The sequence below is a fragment of the Nycticebus coucang genome, chromosome 2, assembly GCF_027406575.1.
Source record: "Nycticebus coucang isolate mNycCou1 chromosome 2, mNycCou1.pri, whole genome shotgun sequence".
Taxonomy (NCBI): Eukaryota; Metazoa; Chordata; class Mammalia; order Primates; family Lorisidae; genus Nycticebus; species Nycticebus coucang.
In genome coordinates this window covers 166,613,118-166,633,917 of record NC_069781.1, presented here as the reverse complement: position 1 = coordinate 166,633,917, position 20,800 = coordinate 166,613,118, and the positions used below count along the sequence as shown (strand labels likewise).

Genomic DNA, 20,800 nt, shown 5'->3' with positions numbered 1-20,800 from the left:
TAAAAAAAAGAAATGCCACCAATACTGCCTTGGCACACTGAACATCCAGCTCAAGGAAAAATACAAAGAACAAGTCAAACCAGAAAAACCTTCATCGAAAACAGTGGTTCTCAACCTTCCTAATGCTGCAATGTATTTTCATTGTTAAAAAGGGGTCGTGACCCAAAGGCTGAGAACTGCTGATCTAAACAATAATCACTACCACCATACACAAACATGGATAATACCAGGAATATTACTGATAAGCAAAAACAGTAAATCACAGAACACATATGATTTGACTCTATTTATACAAAATCTATAATCATGCAAAACAGAACAATACATACTTCAGGGGGGTCACACTAAAAAGCGTTAACAGGAGATTAGGACAGTGGTTATATCCAAGAGGGATGGATGGAAAGAGATGAGACCAAGGAGGACCACACAGCCAACTTCTAAAGTAACATTATTAGTTTTTTTTTCCTTCAACTGCATGGTGGGAACACAATTCACTATGTTGCCCAGGCTGGATTCAAACTCCTAGGCTCAAAGTGGTCCTCCCACCTCAGCCTCCTGAGCAGCTGGGACTACAAGCGGGTGCCACTAGGCATGGCTAATAATAGCATTCTTTCTGCTTCACTATTTTTTTACAGCAATTACCTCTCATGTGTTCAAAATTTAATTTTTTTTTAAGACAGAGTCTTGCTCTGTTGCCCCAGATAGTGTAGAGGTATCAACATATCTCACTGCAACCTCCAAATCCCAGGCTCAAGCAATCCCCCTGCTTCAGTAGCTGAGGCTACAGGTCTGCACCACAATGCCTGCTAATTTTTTCTATTTCTAGTAGACATGGAGGTCTCAGCCTTGCTCAGGATGGTCTCAAATTCCTGACCTCAAGTGATCCTCCTGTCTTGGGCTCCCAGAGTGCTAGGATTGCAGGAGTGAGCCACCACGACCGGCAGAAATTAAATTTAAAAGCAATTTTACAAAATGTTTCTACATCTAAAATCAATTTGCTTCAAATAAAAATCTAATCTCACCAGACCAGATTCATGTCTTTTTTTTTTGAGATGGAATCTTACTCTGTTATCCTGAGTGCTGTGGTGTCACAGCTCACAGCAACCTCAAACTCTTGGGCTTGAGCAATCCTTTCACCTCAGTCTCCTGAGTAGCTGGGACTACAGGTGCCTGCCACAATCCCCAGCTACTTTTTCTATTTTTAGTACAGACAGGGTCTCACTCATGTTCAGACTGGTCTTGAACTTCTGAGCTCAAGCCATCCACTCACCTAGGCCTCCCAAAAATGCTAGAATTACAGGCATGAGCCACCACGCCTGGCCTCCCAGATTCATGTCTTATATGGTCTGTTTCCCCAAAGATTTATTTCTGGGAGACAGAGAAACACAACAGTTCAATGTCTGAAGGCACTCCTCAGCAAGTATCGGCTCTCCCAGTGTTCGCTCCTGTTGTCATTCAGAAAGCAATAGGAGTTACATATTCCCCTTTCTTTTCTTTTTTTTTTTTTTTTTTGCAGTTTTTGGCCGGGGCCAGGTTTGAACCCACCACTTCTGGTATATGGAGCCAGTCCCCTACTCCTTTGAGCCACAGGCACCCGCCCCTTCCTTTTCTTGTTTACCTTTGGTCACGGGGGCATCTTCAGAAAATTTTAGGAAAAATCCCTATACCACAGTTTCCTAAACCTTCCTCAGGCATTTTAATGGCCAGTTCGGTTTATTTTAAACTTTCTTTTGAAGTTATTGAGACTAAGTAAATAGGGAATGCTTATATAAGATGAGAAACAATCTTCTCTGAAAAGACTCAGGTAGTCACTGGCCTGGTTCAAAGTTGTCAATTTGTCCTTTGGTTAAACTTTATTTATTTATTTATTTGAGTCAGGTGACACTCAGCTGCCCTGAGTGCCATGGTGTCATAGCTCACCAGAATCTCAAACTCCTGGCCTCAAGAGATCTTGTCTCAGCTTCCTGAGTAGCTGGGGACTACATGTACCCACCACATGGCTAGTTCTTCTATGTTTAGTAGAGACAGGGTCTCACTTTGCTCAGGCTGGCCTTAAACTCCTGAGCTCAAGCAATCCATTCACCTCAGCCTCCCAAAGTGCTAGGATTACAGGCATGAGCCACCAAACAGGTCTAAATTCTACTTTCAAAATACTAGTTCATGGGAAACCTGTGGCCTCAGGGGCACATGTGGCTCTCTAGATCTCCAAGTGCAGCCCCTCAATTGAATCCTATCTTCACAGAACAAATCCCTTTATCAAAAGGATTTGTTCTCAGCCAGGCATTGTGGCAGGCACCAGTAGTCACAGCTACTTGGGAGACCGAGAATTGCTTGAGCCCAAGAGTTTGAGGTTGGGCTTGGTGCCTGTGGCTCAAGCGGCTAAGGCGCCAGCCACATACACCTGAGTTGGCAGGTTCAAATCCATCCCAGGCCCGCCAAACAATGATGGCTGCAACCAAAAAATAGCGGGGGGTGGCACCTGTGGCTCAGTGAGTAGGGCGCCAGCCCCATATACCAAGGGTAGCAGGTTCAAACCCGGCCTTGGCCAAACTGCAACCAACAAATAGCCGGGCGTTGTGGCGGGCACCTGTAGTCCCAGCTGCTCGGGAGGCTGAGGCAAGAGAATCGAGTAAGCCCAAGAGCTGGAGGTTGCTGTGAGCCATGTAACGTCATGGCACTCTACGGGCAGCAAAGTGAGACTCTGTCTCTACAAAAAAAAAAAAAAAAAAATAGCGGGGTGGGCGGTGCCTGTGGCTCAAAGGAGTAGGGCACCAGCCCCATATACAGGAGGTGGCAGGTTCAAACCCAGCCCTGGCCAAAAACTGCAAAATAAATAAATAAATAAAAAATAGCCAGGCATTTTGGTGGGCGCCTGTAGTCTCAGATACTTGGGAGGCAGAGGCAGGAGACTCGCTTGAGCCCAGGAGTTGGAGGTTGCTGTGAGCTGTGATGCCACAGCACTCTACCCAGGGAGACAGCTTGGGGCCCTGTCTCAAAAAAAAAAGTTTGAGGTTGCTGTGAGCTATGATGCCACAGCACTCTAAGAGGGGGACAAAGTGAGACTTTGTCTCAAAAAAGAAAAAGAAAAAGAAAAAAGGGATTTGTTCTATAAAATTTGGACTCAGTCAAAAGCTTGCACTCAAAGATCTAGAACAGGGGTCCTCAAACTGCGGCCCGCGGACCACATGAGGCAGTGTGATTATATTTGTTCCCGTTTTGTTTTTTTACTTCAAAATAAGATATGTGCAGTGTGCATAGGAATTTGCTCATAGTTGTTTTTTTTTTTTTTAGTTTTTTTAGTTTTTTTAGTTTTTTTTTTTTACCACCCTTGGTAGAGTGCCATGATGTCACAGAACTCACAGCAACCTCCAGTTCTTGGGCTTTGGCGATTCTCCTGCCTCAGCCTCCCGAGCAGCTGGGACTACAGGGGCCTGCCACAACACCCGGCTATTTTTTGGTTGCAGTTCAGCCAGGGCTGGGTTTGAACCCACCACCCTTGGTATATGGGGCCGGCGCCCTACTCACTGAGCCACAGGCACCACCCCATAGTTTTTTTTTTTTAAACTATAGTCCAGCCCTCCAACGGTCTGAAGGACAGTGAATGCCCCCGTTTAAAAAGTTTGAGGACCCCTGATCTAAAAGGCCACACGTGGCCCCTATGCTACGGGTTCTCATCCCTGCCCAGTTTCCAAACTTTTTGACAACCCAGTAAGAAATATAATTTACAGTGAGACTCAACACACCTGCAAATGCACATATAACTAGAAGTTTCACAATACTTAGACACCTGATACTCTCTGATAAATTCTACTTCATTTTTTTTTTTCTTTTAGAGATGGGGTCTATTTTCCAAGCTGGAATATAGTGGGTATTCATAGACACAATCATAGTGTACATACTATAGCCTCAAACTCCTGGAACTACATCCTCCTGCCTTAGTTTCCCAAGTAGCTAGGATTATAAGTGTGCATCTCTGTGTACAGCTTCATTTTTCACTTTTTAAATTTTTTTTTTTTTTTTTTTTTTTTGGCCAGGGCTGGGTTTGAACCCGCCACCTCTGGCATATGGGACCAGTGCCCTACCCCTTTGAGCCACAGACGCTGCCCTAAATTGTTAATCATGATTCAGTAAACTGATTTCATAATCCACCAATGATGGGCTGAAACCTGCATTTTAAAAAGCATTGCTTTAATCCACTCTATCTCATGTACTAATACTTATTTCTTTTTTTTTTTTTTTTTTTGTAGAGACAGAGTCTCACTTTATGGCCCTCGGTAGAGTGCTGTGGCCTCACACAGCTCACAGCAACTTCCAACTCCTGGGCTTAGGCGATTCTCTTGCCTCAGCCTCCCAAGTAGCTGGGACTACAGGCGCCCGCCACAATGCCCGGCTAACTAATACTTATTTCAAAGACAGAAGATCAAAAACTACCAGAATCACTCTTTCCTTGGGACTTGAGTAACAGGGGGGGAGGCAGGGTGATTGGCAGGATCTCACCTGATGTACACACTGTAAGGGTATGCAGCATGCACCCTGGATGAAGGGCTCAACTACAACTTGAACTTTACCTTAGAAATGAAAACAATGGGCTCGGCGCCCAAAGCTCAGTGGCTAAGGGCACCGGCCACATGCACCAGAGCTGACAGGTTCAAATCCAGCCCGGGTCTGCCAAACAACAATAACTGCAATCAAAAAAATAGCTGGGTGTTGTGGCGGGTGCCTGTAGTCCCTGCTACTTGGAAGGTTGAGGCAAGAGAATCGCTTAAGTCCAAGAGTTGGAGGTTGCTGTGAGCTGTGATGCCACTGCATTCTACCGAGGGTGACAATGTGAGACTGTCTCAAAAAAAAAAAAAAAAAAAAAAAGAAAGAAATGAAAACAATGTAACCTAAACATTTGTATCCTTGCATTAATCTGAAATTAAAAAAATTAATTTTTTAGGCTCAGAGCCTATAGCTCAGCAGCGAGGGCGCCAGCCACTTACACTGGAGCTGGCAGGTTCGAACCCGGCCTGGGCCTGCCAAACAACAATGACAATTACAATAAAAAAATAGCCAGGCGGGCGGCGCCTTTGGCTCAGTCGGTAGGGCACCGGCCCCATATACCGAGGGTGGCGGGTTCAAACCCGGCCCCGGCTGAACTGCAAACCAAAAAATAGCTGGGTGTTGTGGCGGGCACCTGTAGTCCCAGCTACTCAGGAGGCTGAGGCAAGAGAATCGCTTAAGCCCAGGAGTTGGAGGTTGCTGTAAGCTGTGTGATGCCATGGCACTCTACAGAGGGTAATAAAGTGAGACTCTGTCTCTACCAAAAAAAAAAAAAAAAATAGCCAGGCATTGTGGCAGGCGCCTATAGTCCAGGCTACTTGGGAGACTGAGACATAAGAGAATCGCTTAAACCCAAGAGTCTGAGGTTGCTGTGAGCTGTGATGCCATAGCACTCTACTGGACAACACAGTGAAACTCTGTCTCAAAAAAAAAAATTATTAAAAAAAAAACTAGTTACCAGACATAATCTATCATGGTTTAAAGGATGAAGACAATTTTGAATACTAGAATTCTTTCAGTGACTTAGATAAAATAAAGTGGTGGTAATAGTTTTGCGTTAAACAAAAGAAAAATAGCTACCAGAATCAATAATGTGCTTTAGAAAAATATGTCTAACAAATGCTATAGTAGAGATAGAAATGACCACATTAATGTTCAGGAAAGGCTTAAAAGATGGATAGGACGGGCGGCGCCTGTGGCTCAGTGAGTACGGCACCGGCCCCATATGCCGAGGGTGGTGGGTTCAAACCCAGCCCCGGCCAAACTGCAACAAAAAAATAGCTGGGCGTTGTGGCGGGCGCCTGTAGTCCCAGCTGCTCGGGAGGCTGAGGCAAGAGAATCGCGTAAGCCCAAGAGTTAGAGGTTGCTGTGAGCCGTGTGACGCCACAGCACTCTACCCGAGGGCGGTACAGTGAGACTCTGTCTCTACAAAAAAAAAAAAAAAAAAAAGATGGATAGGACGCTTGGCACCCATACTCAGTAGTTAGGACGCTGGCCATGTACACTGGAACTGGTGGGTTGGAACCTAGCTGGGACCAGCTAACCAACAATGATAACCGCAACAAAAAAATAGCCAGGCATTGTGGTGGGCGCCGGCACCTGTAGTCCCAGCTACTAGGGAGGCTGAGGCAAGAGAATTGCTTAAGCCCAAGAGTTTGAGGTTGCTGTGAGCTGTGACTAATGGTATAGCACTCTACCAAGGGTGACATAGGGAGATTCTGTCTCAAAAAAAAAAAAAAAAAAAGATGGATAAGCTGGGGGGATGGGGGATAAGGCACTTCATCAGATTAGAAAGATTTGGGTGGCACCTGTGGCTCAAAGGAGTCAGGCGCTGGCCCCATATGCCCGAGGTGGCTGGTTCAGACCCAGCCCTGCCCCCCCTCCAAAAAAAAACAGATTAGAAAGATTTAGTAGTCAATCATGCACATTGATTAATCATTTTCATTTATTGATTGACTCATTCAAAATTCATTAAGTGGCCAGGCACAGTGGTTCGTGCCTATAATCTTAGCACTCTGGGAGGCCGAGGTAGAAGGATGGCTTGAGCTCATGAATTCAAGACCAGCCTGAACAAAAGCAAAACCCTTTCTCTACTAAAAGTTGAAATATTAGCTGGGCCTTGCTGTGGGTGCCTGTAGTCTCAGCAGAGACAGGACCATCACTTGAGCCCAGGAGTTTGAGGATGCCTGAGTTAGGCTGATGGTACTTTAGCCTGGGGCGACAGAATGAGACTCTGTCTCAAAAACAATTTTTTGTTTTCATTAAGTAACTTCTATTTGCCAGGAGCTACCTCAAGGACTGGGGCCACCACCACAAACAAGACAAAGAAGGTCCTTTTTCCCCAAGAGTTTAGACTATAACTTAAGAGAGAGAATGAAATAAACAATTACAGACTCTTAGCTACTCAGAAGGATTCTGAGTCGGAGTTCCAGCATGCAGTGAGCTATGACTAGGCCATTGCCCTCCAGCCTGGGTGACATAGTCAGACTGTCTCTAATTAATTAATTAACAATTACAAACTATATAAGAAATACACAGGGGGCGGCGCCTGTGGCTCAAGGAGTAGGGCGCTGGTCCCATATGCCGGAGGTGGTGGGTTCAAACCCAGCCCTGGCCAAAAACCACAAAAAAAAAAAAAAAGAAAAGAAAAGAAATACACAGGACACTGTGAAATAACGCAAGAAAGGAAATACACGGGGATTTATAAAAACAGAAAACTGTGGTTATGGAAGGACACTGAGGAAGGTGCCATCTGAAGCCTGCAAGACAAACCAGGTTAAAACTTAGGAGAAGAGTAGTTTTTATTCAAGAAAAGGCCGTAACGTACAAAGAACAAACTGGGTAAGCAAAATTTGCCCAAAACCTGAGTGATTAAAGCACTCTGAACAGAAGAAATAATAGGAAATTAAGAGCCAGGGTTCAGCAAATCAAGCTGGGCCTTGTCGGCTTCAGAAAGGTGTTTGGATTTTGTTTTCAATGCAGTGGGAGCCACCCAACAATTTTAAGCCAAAGCATGTCTATACTGAGTGTATGCTTTTGCAGGACCACTCTGACTAGTGTAGGGAATGGACTAGATGCCAGTTTTCAAAACAGCGAGCGAGAAAGTCAAGCCATGGGCAATTCCGTGAACCGTGAGTGAACCGTGGCCCATTTAGAGGTGCGATGGTTGGAGCCCCATATTAGTACTGCCGTCCGAGGCGACGCGGCTGCCACTAGGCGCTAGCCACAAGTAGTAAGACGCAGTCCCGCAAGCGACAAGCACTCGGACAGACCACAGAGCCGCGGCCACCCTGGAACCCCGTACGCCAAGGTGTTCTGAGCCCTCCCACGCGGACTCTTGAAAGATCCTGAAAGTCCCAAATTGACGCATACTTTGGCATCCGAGAACGCCCACGCCAGGACCCTCCGCCAGAGCCATGGGGCTGAGGAGCAGATGCTTGCTGAACCCAAGAGTCCATAGACGTTCCCAACACCCCCAGCGCCTCACCGGCCGCCGAAACCATTCGCTTTGCCTTCGAGGTCACAGCCAGAGTGCGGAGAGACCACGCAGCTCCCTCCTCTGTCCCGAGCGTGCCGGAGGCGTGGCCCGCGGCGGAACTTGAAGTCTCCCGTCACACCCCGCGCGTTCCCACAGTTCTCCGCGACAGCCGCTATGGAGGCGGGCAAGGCAACTGTGCTGCGAGTGAAGCGGAAGCGCAGTGCGGAGCCTGCTGAGGCTCTTGTGCTAGCCTGTAAACGTCTCCGGAGCAGTACGGCTGATTCGGCTACCCAGGAGACGCCAGAGGGTCTTGAGAGAGCGGCGGAAAATAACATCTTCCAGTTGGTGGCCACCGTGCGCTCCCAGGTATAGGACAAGGATGGAGCCGATAGGGAGGGGGATCTTAGGCAGCAGCCAGAATAAAACTGCATCCCTGACCCTCTCACTAACCCCTGCTTACTCCGGTCCCCCTTCTCTGCCGCCCCCCAGGAGGAACCAATACAGCCGCTTCTGCGGGCTACTCTGCACCCATCCCTCGGCAGCCAGCAGCGTATTCGCCGCGATCTCCGTGCTTCTGCTCGGCAGATACAGCGGGAGGGCCGCTACCGAGTGGTCTCCAGTCACAGATCCTTTGGGACCACGTCTAGCTGCCTGGAGTCCGAGTATGCGTCGGGGAATCCAGAAGGTACCGGAGACTCTGGCTTCCAGCTGTTCGACCTTGTCCATGAGGAGGGAGAACCAGAGGCCGCCGCTGCGGATTCTGGCAAAGTGAGTTCGCATCCTGAGGTGAATTCTGGGCTTCTCGAGACAATAATGCCAGGAATCTGAGCTAAGCGCAACACACAGCCTCACGTTAGGGATGGATAATCCATTTGGCGTGACAGCCTGGTTTTAGATATGGTTATTAATTCAACATGTATTAACTGAATGCCTACTGTGTGCCAGTTATTGTTTTTAGATGCTGTAGATATGGTAGTGAAGACCTAACATTCTACTAGAGGAGAAACAGTTAAGTAGTCAATTCAGTGTCATATTGGTGATAAGGGCTGGTGAGGGAGGAGAAAGAATGGTGCCATTTCAGTGAAAGTCTCACTGAGAAAAATGACTTTTGAGTGAAGAAGACTTGAAGGTGGATGGGAGGGCATTGTGGATATTGAGAGGACTTAACAGGCAGCGAACATGCAAGTGCAAAGGTGTGAAGCCAAGTATTTCTCAGGTTAGTGTGCCTAGAGCCCAGTGAGCTGGACTAAAGTTGTCAGGAATTTGGAGGGAGCTGGGAGGCTACCTGCTAGACGTGTTGGTACTTGTGAGGACAGGACATTGCCCTTCACACTGATTGAGGTGGAGGATCATTGGAGCAAAGCAGAGATATAGCAGATGAAAAAATTGACCAGGCGGCACTTGTAGCTCATGGGCAAGGGCGCCAGCCACATACACCTAGGGTGGCAGGTTCGAGCCCTGCCTGGGTCTGCTGAGCAGCAATGACAACTGCAACTAAAAAATAGCCGGCGTTGCAGTGGGCGCCTGTAGTCCCAGCTACCTGGGAGGCTGAGGCAAGAGAATCACTTGAGCCCAAGAGTTTGAGGTTGCTGTGAGCTGTGATGGCACGGCATTCTACCCAGGGCGACAGCTTGAGACTTTGTCTCAAAAAGAAAAAAGAAAAGAAAAAATTGACCAAAGCGGGGCCAGGTGCAGTGGCTCACGCCTGTAATTCTAGCACTCTGGGAGTCTGAGGAGGGTGGATTGCCTGAGCTCGGGAGTTGGGAGACCAGCCTCAGCAAGAGCGAGACCCTGTCTCTCAAAGAAAAAAATAGCTGCGTTGTGACAGCACCTGTAGTCCCAGCTCCTAGGGAGGCTGACGCAAGAGGATCACTTGAGGTTGCTGTGAGCCACTACGCCACGGCGTCCTACCTAGGGCATCAGAGTAAGACTCTGTCTCAAAAAAAAAGAAAGAAAGAAAGAAAGAAAATTGACCAAAGCGACGTTAAGAGACTACTCCTGAGTAAGTATGTTAAGTTTGAGGCAGATTTAGGTCTAGAATGCAGATCTTCTCATATTTAATCCAGTGCTTTTTCCATTACATTAACTAAATCTGTTTGTACTCACTTTTCCCCAAAAAAGTTCTACTACATGCAGCAAAACCACAGAAATAGAAAATTCTCTCAACATAAAGTATGCCCACTCTTGATAAACATTTTTTTAAACTCACTTTAATCAATTAAGTGACAATTCAAAATGAATCAGCAAGGAAGAATATTTAATCATGGTGCTAGTATAACTATATAGCAATTTGGGCATGATGTCAGTAGCCACATCTTTCATCAAAATTAATTCCAGACTATTCATAAGTTATAAATTTTTAGAAACCTTTTTTTTTTTTTTTTTTTGTGGTTTTTGCCTGGGGCTAGGTTTGAACCTGCCACCTCCAGCATATGGGACCAGCGCTCTACTCCTTGAGCCACAAGCGCTGCCCAGATAAGTTATAAATTTTTAAACAGATACCAGTGTTCAATAGAATCGATTCAATTGCTCATTCACTTTTATATTATAAGTAAACTAGTGGATAAACTGATGAAGGATATGAACAAAGATGTTCCCAATAAAATAATACAGACTCTAAACATATCAAAAATGTTTGCACAGAGTAATTATAGGGAAAAAAAGTGAATTTAAGGTTAAAGCATGCTTAAGGTATTATGCCTACTAGATGAGCAGAAAAAAGGTAGTTGATAGCACTGTTGGCAAGGCTGTAAACTAAAGAATATGCGATTGCAGGATTAAAACTGATGGAAACCTTTTGGAAAATAGCAATGGCTTTTCATATGAGGAGTCCTAAAAATAACTTGGGGGCCCATTTTTAAAGTTTATGAATTGTTGCTTAGATCTAAAGCCACCCAAAAATCTACGGAAATTTATAAATCAGTGATAGTATTTCTATGCCACATTATAGGGGGTTTCTCCTTAAATTGATGTTGTTTAGGCTGGGCACAGTGGCTCACACCTACAATCTAGCACTTTGGGAGGCCCAGGCAGATAGATTGCTGGAGCTCGGGAGTTTAAGACCAGCCTGAGCAAAGCAATACCCCATCTCTACTACAGAAAAACTAGCTGGGCATAGTGTCCCACACCTGTAGTCTCAGCTACTCGGGAGGCTGAGGCAAGAGGATTGCTCAAGCCCAAGGGGTTTTTTTTTTTGTTTGTTTGTTTTTGAGACCAAGTCTCACCATGTCGCCCTGGGTAGAGTGCTATGACGTCACAGCTCACAGCAACCTCAAACTCTTGGGCTTAAGCGACGATTCTCTTGTCTCAGCCTCCCAAGTAGCTAGGACTACAGGCACCCGCCACAATTCCCGGCTATTTTGTTGTTGTTGTTGCAGTTGTTTAGCTGGCCCAGGCTGGGTTCCAACCCGCCACCCTCAGTGTATGTAGCTGGCGCCGTAACCACTGTGCTACGGGTGCTGAGCCAAGCCCAAGGGTTTGAAATTGCTGAGCTATGACTTCATGGCACTCCACCCAGGATGACAGTGAGACGATGTCTCAAAAAAGAAAAAATTAACATTTAAATTTTAAGCAAATAAAATACCATTTAATAGGTAATCTAAAAAATTAAAGCCATTCAGTTTCTTTTATCTAGTAATTCGATTTATCCTAGGGAAATAATTCAGCAGAAGCAAACAGCAATGGTATTAACAAAAGCTGCTATTGGTTTACTAAGTAATTATTATGATTTCTCTGAACTCATTTAATCCTCACAAAAAATCCTATGAATTAAGGTATTTTTGCCCTTTTTAAAATGCTGGAAATAGGGCGGTGCCTATGGCTCAGTGAGTAGGGCACCAGCCCCATATGCCAAGGATGGCAGGTTCAAACCATGTCCCCGCCAAACTGCAGCAAAAAATAACTGGGTGTTGTGGTAGGCGCCTGTAGTCCTAACTACTCAGGAGGCTGAGGCAAGAGAACCGCCTAAGCCCAAGAGCTGGAGGTTGCTGTGAGCTGTGACGCCACAGCACTCTACCAAGGGTGACAAAGTGAAACTCTGTCTCTTTAAAAAAAAAAAAAAGAAGATCAGTCAGAGAAAAAGCAAGACCTCATCTCAACTACAAATAGAAAAATTGAGGCAAGAGGATCGCTTGAGCCCAAGAGTTGAAGGTTGCTGTGAGCTATGATGCCATGGTACTCTACCCGGGGTGACAGCTTTAGACTCTATCTCAAAACAAACAAACAAAAAAATGTTTAAAAATGAAAAATCCAGGTGGCATCTGTGGCTCAATGGGTAAAAATAAAAAATAAACTAATAATAAAAAATAAAATAAAATAAAATAAAATGCTGGAAATGGTACATTCATTGCAGCACTGAATATGAAGGCTAAAAATTATATCCAAGAAATTAACATACTATCTGAAGTTAAAATTGGTCACCGTAAACGCTGGCAACATGGGAAAATACATGTTTAATGTACAAATTGCTTATATGTAGTAGAATTAAAAATATAGGTAATTGTACACATGGACAGACTTAAAAATAATCTTTCTTTTATGAAAATATATCATCATTATAGGAAATTTGAAAAACATTACAGGCGGCACCTGTGGCTCAATGGAATAGGGTGCCGGCCCCATATGCCGGAGGTGGCAGGTTCAAGCCCAGCCCTGGCCAAAAACTGCAAAAAAGAAAAAAAAAAAAGAAAAACATTACAAAGTAAAGGGGGGGTAATCACTCATTTTATCCCCAACCCAAAGGTAATCTAGGTAAAATGGTTTATTGACTTCTGAGTATAAAATTCTTGGGCGGCGCCTGTGGCTCAGTGAGTAGGGCGCTGGCCCCATATGCTGAGGGTGGCGGGTTCAAACCCAGCCCCAGCCAAACTGCAACAAAAAAATAGCCGGGCTTGTCGCGGGCGCCTATAGTCCCAGCGGCTCGGGAGGCTGAGGCAAGAGAATCGCATAAGCCCAAGAGTTAGAAGTTACTGTGAGCCTTGTGACACCACAGCACTCTACCGAGGGCAGTAAAGTGAGACTCTGTCTCTACAAAAAAATAATAATAATAATAAAAAAAAAAATTCTTTCGGGCATTTTTCTGTATTTTTAGTCTTGTATGAATTTTTTTTTTTTTTTTTTTTTTTTTGGAGAGACAGAGTCTTACTCTATTGCCCTCATTAAAGTGCCATGGCGTCACAGCTCACAACCTCCAACTCCTGGGCTTAGGCGATTCTCTTGCCTCAGCCTCCCAAGTAGCTGGGACTACAGGCACCTGCCACAATGCCCCGCTATTTTTTTGTTGCAGTTTGGCCAGGGCCAGGTTTGAACCCGCCACCTTCGGTATATGGGGCCACCACCCTAGTCTTATATGAATTTTAATGGCTGTATAAGCTGGTGGGGATTTGTGTGCTAGAGCCAGAACTTTCCTCACAAACAGCTTTGAGTTTGCTCAACAGCCTGCACAAAAAAGTGACATCTCCAGTTCCTTTTTAACTTTGGAGCAAAGAAGAATTCCTTTTAGCTTGTAAGTGATAGAACTGATCTCCCCTTGTATGCCTTGGGCTATGGGTTACTATTTTCCTGTGTGGTGTCTGGTTTGAGATGGTGCAGCCTCCTGTGATGAGCCTATCAAGGGGCCATCAGCACCATGTCTCCCTGGTCTACATACTGATCTGTGCTTCCAGGACCCTTGATAACACAGCCTGTTAGCACTGGAACACATCTCACCTGGACCAGTTTTTTTTTTTAAAACAGAGTCTCATTATATAATGTCACCCTCAGTAGAGTGCCATAGCATCACAGCTCACTGCAACCTCAAACTCTTGGGCTTAAGCAATTCTCTTGCCTCAGTCTCCCAAGTAGCTGGTACTACACGCACCTGCCACAATGCCCGGCTATTTTTTTGTTACACTTGTCATTGTTGTTTAGCAGGCCTGGGGCCAGGCTTGAACCTGCCAGCCTGGGTGTATGTGGCTGGCGCCCCACCCACTGAGCTACAGGCACTGAGCCCCTGGACCAGTTCTATCTGGGGGCATTCCATTTCAAGCTGTTCTTTCCAGCAAGAAGATTATAGCAGAGGCCAGGATTGGTGGCTCACGCCTGTAATCCTAGCATTCTGGGAGGCTGAAGCAGGTGGATTGCTTGAGCAATCAGAAGCTCAGGAGTTCAAGACCAGCCTGAGAGAAAGTGAGACCCCTGTCTCTACTAAAAATAGAAAAACTGGCTCAGCAGCTATAGCTCAGTGAGTAGGGCACCAGCCACATACACCAAGGCTGGTGGATTCAAGCCCAGCCCAGGCCTGCTAAACAATTACAACAACAACAAAAAATACTGGGCATTGTGGCAGGCACCTTCAGTCCCAGCTCCTTGGGAGGCTGAGGCAGGAGAATTACTTAAGCCCAAGAGTTTGAGGTTGCTGTGAGCTGTGACGTCATGGCACTCTACCGAGGGCAACATAATGATGAGACTCTGTCTCAAAAAAATAAGTAAATAAAAATAGAAAAACTTGCCGGACATTATGGTGAGCACCTGTAGTCCCAGCATACTTGGGAGGCTGAGGCAAGAGGATTGACTGAGCCCAAGAGTTGGAGGTTGCCACGAGCTATGGCACTCTACCCAAGGTGACAGTGTGACTCTTTCAAAAAAAAAAAAAAGCCAGTACAGTGGCTCACACATGTAATCCTAGTACTCTGGGAAGCCAAGATGGGAGGATTGCTTGAGTTCAGAAGTTGAAGACCAGCCTGGGCAAGATTGAAACCCTGTCTCTACTAAAAATAGAAAAACTTGCTGGGCATTGTGGTGAGCACCTACAGTCCCAGCTACTTGGGAGGCTAAGGCCTGAGGATCACTTGAGCCCAAGAGTTTGAGGTTGATGTGAGCTATGATACCACAGCACTCAACCCCAAGGCGAATGAGTAAGACTCTGTCTCAACAAAAAAAAAAAGAGAGATAAAGAGAAAGGTTATATGAGAGTCTACTTCTAGTTTGTGATTAAAACCAGAATGTCATATAGGGAAGGCCAAAGGTTGGGTGATAGGAGGGGTCCCAGGAATCACCAGACCCATTTCAGCATCAGCCATAGAGGTGCTATGGTAGTCCTACTGATCCCCAACAACAGAATATCATACTAAAGGAACCTGGAAAAAAACCTATAAAAGTAAGGCGGTGCCTGTGGCTCAAGGAGTAGGGCACCAGCCCCATATGCCAAGGGTGGCGGGTTCTACCCTGGCCCTGGCCAAAACTGCAAAAAAAAAAAAAAAAACTGGGTGGCGCCTGTGGCTCAGTGAGCAGGGCGCCGGCCCCATATGCCGAGGGTGGTGGGTTCAAACCCAGCCCCGGCCGAACTGCAACAAAAAGATAGCTGGGCATTGTGGTGGGCGTCTGTAGTCCCGGCTGCTCGGGAGGCTGAGGCAGGAGAATCGCCTAGGCCCAGGAGTTGGAGGTTGCTGTGAGCTGTGTGACGCCATGGCACTCTACCGAGGGCAATAAAGTGAAACTCTGCCTCTACAAAAAAAAAAAACTGTAAGAGCAGGTCTGGGGCGGCGCCTGTGGCTCAGTCGGTAGGGCGCCGGCCCCATATACCGAGGGTGGCCGGTTCAAACCCGACCCCGGCCAAACTGCAACCAAAAAATAGCCGGGCGTTGTGGCGGGCGCCTGTAGTCCCAGCTACTCGGGAGGCTGAGGCAAGAGAATCGCTTAAGCCCAGGAGTTGGAGGTTGCTGTGAGCTGTGTGATGCCACGGCACTCTACCGAGGGTGATAAAGTGAGACTCTGTCTCTACAAAAAAAAAAAAAAAGAGCAGGTCTGACTCAGAGCTTAGGGATTAAGACTGGCCAATTCTTCTGGCCCTCCCCTCTCCTCAGGTCAGTCTTCCCATATGCCCTTTTGTATCAGTCAAGCTCAAAAAAGCAAGAGGTTATCTTGCAGGTTTCAATCCAAAAGAACTACACTTTGATTTTACAGAGTCTTGATTTTTAATTTCATAGCTAATTAACATACTAGTAGTCCATGGGTTAAGAATCTTGAACATGACAACGTAAAGACTTGTAGGAAGGGCGCCGGCCCCATATACTGAGGGTGGCGGGTTCAAACCCGGCCCTGGCCAAACTGCAAGCAAAAAATAGCCGGGCGTTGTGGCGGGCGCCTGTAGTCCCAGCTACTCGGGAGGCTGAGGCAAGAGAATCGCTTAAGCCCAGGGGTTGGAGGTTGCTGTGAGCTGTGTGAGGCCACGGCACTCTACCGAGCGCCATAAAGTGAGACTCTGTCTCTACAAAAAAAAAAAAAAAGACTTGCAGGGAGCCTTCCTTTACCCAACTCTTAATTAAGTTCCTCCTCTTGGAACATCATGTTTTGGGTCATGTATGTGTAATCCGTTTTCTTTACAGACAGCTGACCCAGATGTGATCCTCTGCAATTCTGTAGAGTTGATCCGTGAGCGGTTGACTGTGTCTGACGATGGACCAGGAGTCGGGCACCAGGAGGAACAAAAGCACGACAGTTATGTGTATGACATTTATTACTCGGAGATGGCCACTTCAGGGTGGATTGAGAACATCCTGTCTGTGCAGCCCTATAGCCAAGAGTGGGAGCTGGTAAGTGGGGCTCCATGAGGAGGGGGGGGGCTCAAGGTGTCCTAAGTTCTTGTCTTACTTAAAAGGAAAAATAGATTCAAAATGCTGTTAAGGGTTGAATACAGAGAATTTTGGGGAAAAGCGTCTATATTGATAATTTTTGCTCTCAACGAATCTTTTACAAAGTTTGCAATATCATCTTTATTATTTATTGCTACCTGCTCAGGGAAAATATGCTTAGGGACTAATAATAAGATAAAGAAAATATAAAACCAGAAACTCTTAACATAAATAAGCTATTTCTTAATTTGTACCTTAAAAGAGGAGGAAATCTTGGATGAAGAAAACTAAGGTCCATGGCCTAGGCACAGTGTCTCACACCTATAATCCTAGCACTTTGGGTGGGGCCTAGGAAGGTAGATAACTTGAGGTAAAGAATTTAAGACCAGCTTGAGCAACACAGCAAGACCCTATCTCCACAAAAAATAGGAAAAGTTAACTGGGCATGGTGGCATATGCCTATAGTCCCAGCTACTTGGGAGGCTGAGGCAGTAGGATCACTTGAGCCTGGGAGTTTGAGATTACAGTGAGCTATGATCGTGTTACTGCCCTCATGCACAGGCAACAAAGACCTTGTCTCTCAAAAAAAAAAAAGCAAAAAATAATGACACCATTATTCTTTTTTTTTTTTTTTTTTGTAGAGACAGAGTCTCACTGTACCGCCCTCGGGTAGAGTGCCGTGGCGTCACACGGCTCACAGCAACCTCTAACTCTTGGGCTTACACGATTTCTCTTGCCTCAGGCTCCCGAGCAGCTGGGACTACAGGCGCGCGCCACAACGCCCGGCTATTTTTCTGTTGCATTTTGGCCGGGGCTGGGTTTGAACCCGCCACCCTCGGCATATGGGGCCGGCGCCCTACTCACTGAGCCACAGGCGCCGCCCGACACCATTATTCTTAAATACTAAAACAATTAACAAAAGAAGTTGAGGTGGCAACTGTTGTATTCACATTATAAGAGAAGTACTGTATCCTGTCCCTGTACTAGAACCATAGGTTTGCAGTCAGGCACCCATCTTGGACTACTGCATGGCTCCCTCATTCTGCCTTCCTGTTCTTGGGTTTTCGGCTCTGACTTTTGGTTTCACCCATAATCCTTCTCCTACCTGACTACTCTCCAAGAATTTGAAGATAACTGCCATTACCTGCTCAGAGTCTTTTACCTTGTGTTCCCTTGTGGTGGAGGTCATCCTATCCCATCAGGAATGTGGTATCTGGAGCTGGACCCTGGAGAAGGGCTACTGTCTCTCTCACATAGCCTAAGATTTTAGTCTCTTGTGCACCAAAACCAAAATAGCTCCTAGTCTACCTCTTTTTCACCCTAGTACCCTTATATGATATCTCCCCAAGCTGGTGTACTAAGAGCTTCCCCAAAATAAGATGACCTTAGAGATTTTTGACTTAAGACTTGTGTTGTGTTGAGGCGTGCAGGTGAATGATGATCAAGAACCAGAGAATATTTATGATGATGAAGATGATGAGAACAGTGAGAACAACTGGCGAAATGAGTACCCGGAGGAGGAGAGCAGTGATGGAGAGGAAGCTTCCAGAGGTGAGTGGCAGTCCTAGATGGGGAGGGACCAGTAGAATCCAAGACTGAGTTGTAAGTATAGTTGACAGGTATGTCTTGAATACTTTCCTTCTCTGCCATTGAGCTACTATAGCTCAATCACAAGTTGAACTGTAGGAGACACAAAAACCAGTGTTTCCAGATGGACTGCTGGGTAGATGTCATTGGGTCTGGGTTTCAATCCTTAGTTCTGTCATTGCCCACCTGTGGATCTTGGGCAAGTTACTTCACCTCACTGAGCCTCATTTTCTTTTGAATAATATTATACCCATTTTAGTGGTTGGGCTTAAGTAAAATATGTAGCACATTATCTCTTTCCCTGCTCCAGTTAAGAAAGCATGGGGGAGAGAGGTTCACCAGTAGAGTGGGCCCAGGGTTTTCATGAATCAGCTGTCTAACCTCTGAAGAAACTGCTGAATTTACAAATGTATTGGGGAAAATGTATCACAGACCTGGTACCTTGGGAAAGAGGAAGGAAAGATGGTTGGCGACATACTTCTTTTGGTGACTACGTTATTTAACTTGTTTTCTTGAGACATAGAATCTCACTCTGTTGCCCTGGATGGAGTGCTGCAGCATGATAACTCACAGCAACCTCAAACCCTTGGGCTCAGGTGATCCTCTTATCTCAGCCTCCCAAGTAGCTGGGACTTACAGGCATCCACCACAGCACCTGGCTAGTTTTTCTGTTTTCAACAGAGATAGGGGCTTGCTCTTGCTCAGGCTGGTTTTGAACTCCTGAGCTCTAGCAATCCATCTGCCTCAGCCTTCCAGAGTGTTAGGATTACAGGCGTGAGCCACCGCACCTGGCCTGGTGACTATGTTCTAAGTACCAACAAAAATAATTTCTTGGTGTCTGACAATAGAGGAACATTTAGAACAATATAATATCCTACTGGGGGCGGGGGTGGGCAGGAATCAATGATATGTTAAAAGGAAAGGGGAAAAGTACCAATATATTTACAATATGACTGCAACTGTCATGACCAAAAAATTCTATATTTAGGGGAGAAATGACAAAATATTCCTGTGTTACGGGACTTGATTTATATGGTAAGAATACAATTGCTTTTTTCTTTTCAAAAAGTTCTATATTCTGCCAGGTATGGTGGCTCACACCTGTAATCCCAGCACTGTGGGAGGCTTAGGAGGAAGAATTGCTTGAGCTCAGGAATTCGAGACTTGCCTGAGCGAGAGTGAGACCTAAAAAATGGAAAAACCCTACTGGGCGCCGCACTGAGCGCCAGTAATCCCAGCTGCTTCTAGAGGCTGAGGCAGCGGGATGCCCATAGCCCGAGTCTGAGGTTGCAGTGAGCTATGATGCCATTGCACTCTGCTCAGGGCATAAGGTGGGACTCTGTCTCAACAACAACAACAACAAAAAAAAGCAGAGAAATTACGACACCAGCCATACGTGGCTCGGCACCTGTAGCTCAGCGGTTAGGGCGCCAGCCACATACACTGGAACTGGTGGGTTCAAACCCAGCCCAGGCCTGCCAAACAACAAGGACAACTACAACCAAAAAATAGCTAGGCGTTGTGGCAGGTACCTATAGTCCTGGCTACTTGGGAGGCTGAGGCAAGAGAATTGTTTAAGCCCAAGAGTTTGAGGTTGCTGTGAGCTGTGATGCAACAGCACTCTACCAAGGGCAACAGTGAGACTCTATCAAAAAAAAAAAAGTTCTATATTCTAAATTTTCTTTATTAGGCAAGTATTTTATAATAGAGAACAAAAAAGCAACCTTTATGAGAGGGAAGAGTATCTTGTGATAGTCTACAAAATCATACATACACTCTACATGGATGAGTCCATCCTGGTATCTCATTCTAGGCTCTGATGAATATAGCAGCCTCAGTGAGGAGGAAAGAGGCAGCAGCAGACGTCAGATGTGGAACAAATACCCTTTGGATGTACAGAAGGAGTTTGGCTATGACCCCCACGACCTGGATTCGGACTGATCATCTTTTTGTTATCTATGAGCTTCTACCATGGGCCCTTGAGGGTTCTGTGATTACATTGTTAACCACTCTGGTGTCATCCTCTCAGTTGTCCTAGCCTAACATGTGAAGGAAAAAGTATATCCAACAGTACTATCTCCCCACAGTGGAAACATACTAAGGGAGAAAGTCTTTTTCCACTAAGACTAGGACCCCTTCTCTTCAATTAAAAGTGACCTACAGTCTGAAAAAAATAATACTATAAATATGAAGGTTCCTTTAGTTTCCTGGCCTAGGCATTATTCCTGGCATTCCAGTTCTCCTATACTGATGCCATAAGGGAAGGAGAGGATATTTTATCAGCTTTCCCATACCAGCAGGCTGCTTGCCTCCAATAAAAGTGTTCCTTTTAACAGAGGGAATCTAGAAGCACTACAGTGGGTCCCTTGTAACAGCATAGACCAGATGTGATGGCCAGGATGTAGAATCTGTCTGAGCTGTGGGAGATCTCAGTTAACACACTGTCTCTGCCTCTCTGCTTCTAGACCTGATAATGATAATGAAGAGTGCAGTCTTTCTTTGGCAGTGGTGCCAAGGAACAGAATATGTATGAATGTGATACACTGTGTTTAGTAAAAGCCAATTTTGAACATGGAAATGACTG

The 20,800-nt window shown here is 45.8% G+C and overlaps 2 protein-coding genes across 6 annotated transcripts in view; one reads left to right on the top strand and one right to left on the bottom strand.

The window, feature by feature from the left end:
• Window positions 1-8,136, bottom strand: part of PRMT7 (protein arginine methyltransferase 7) — a 48,530-nt gene extending 40,394 nt beyond the window's left edge. The window contains exon 1 of one of the 5 annotated variants that reach the window (XM_053604901.1): window positions 8,030-8,136. The gene's annotated coding sequence lies outside the window, so the exon portion shown is untranslated. Of the gene's footprint in view, window positions 1-7,914 lie in introns of all 5 variants that reach the window. The other 4 variants (XM_053604892.1, XM_053604927.1, XM_053604917.1 and 1 more) reach the window with 4 other exon arrangements.
• A 30-nt stretch (window positions 8,137-8,166) lies between these two features.
• On the top strand, window positions 8,167-20,786 carry SLC7A6OS (solute carrier family 7 member 6 opposite strand). Its single transcript, XM_053605324.1, has 5 exons — window positions 8,167-8,386; window positions 8,510-8,788; window positions 16,384-16,590; window positions 18,060-18,180; window positions 20,030-20,786. The coding sequence occupies exons 1-5, from the start codon at window positions 8,195-8,197 to the stop codon at window positions 20,155-20,157; spliced, it is 927 nt and encodes a 308-aa protein (XP_053461299.1). The 5' UTR covers window positions 8,167-8,194; the 3' UTR covers window positions 20,158-20,786.
• Window positions 20,787-20,800: the final 14 nt, after the last annotated feature.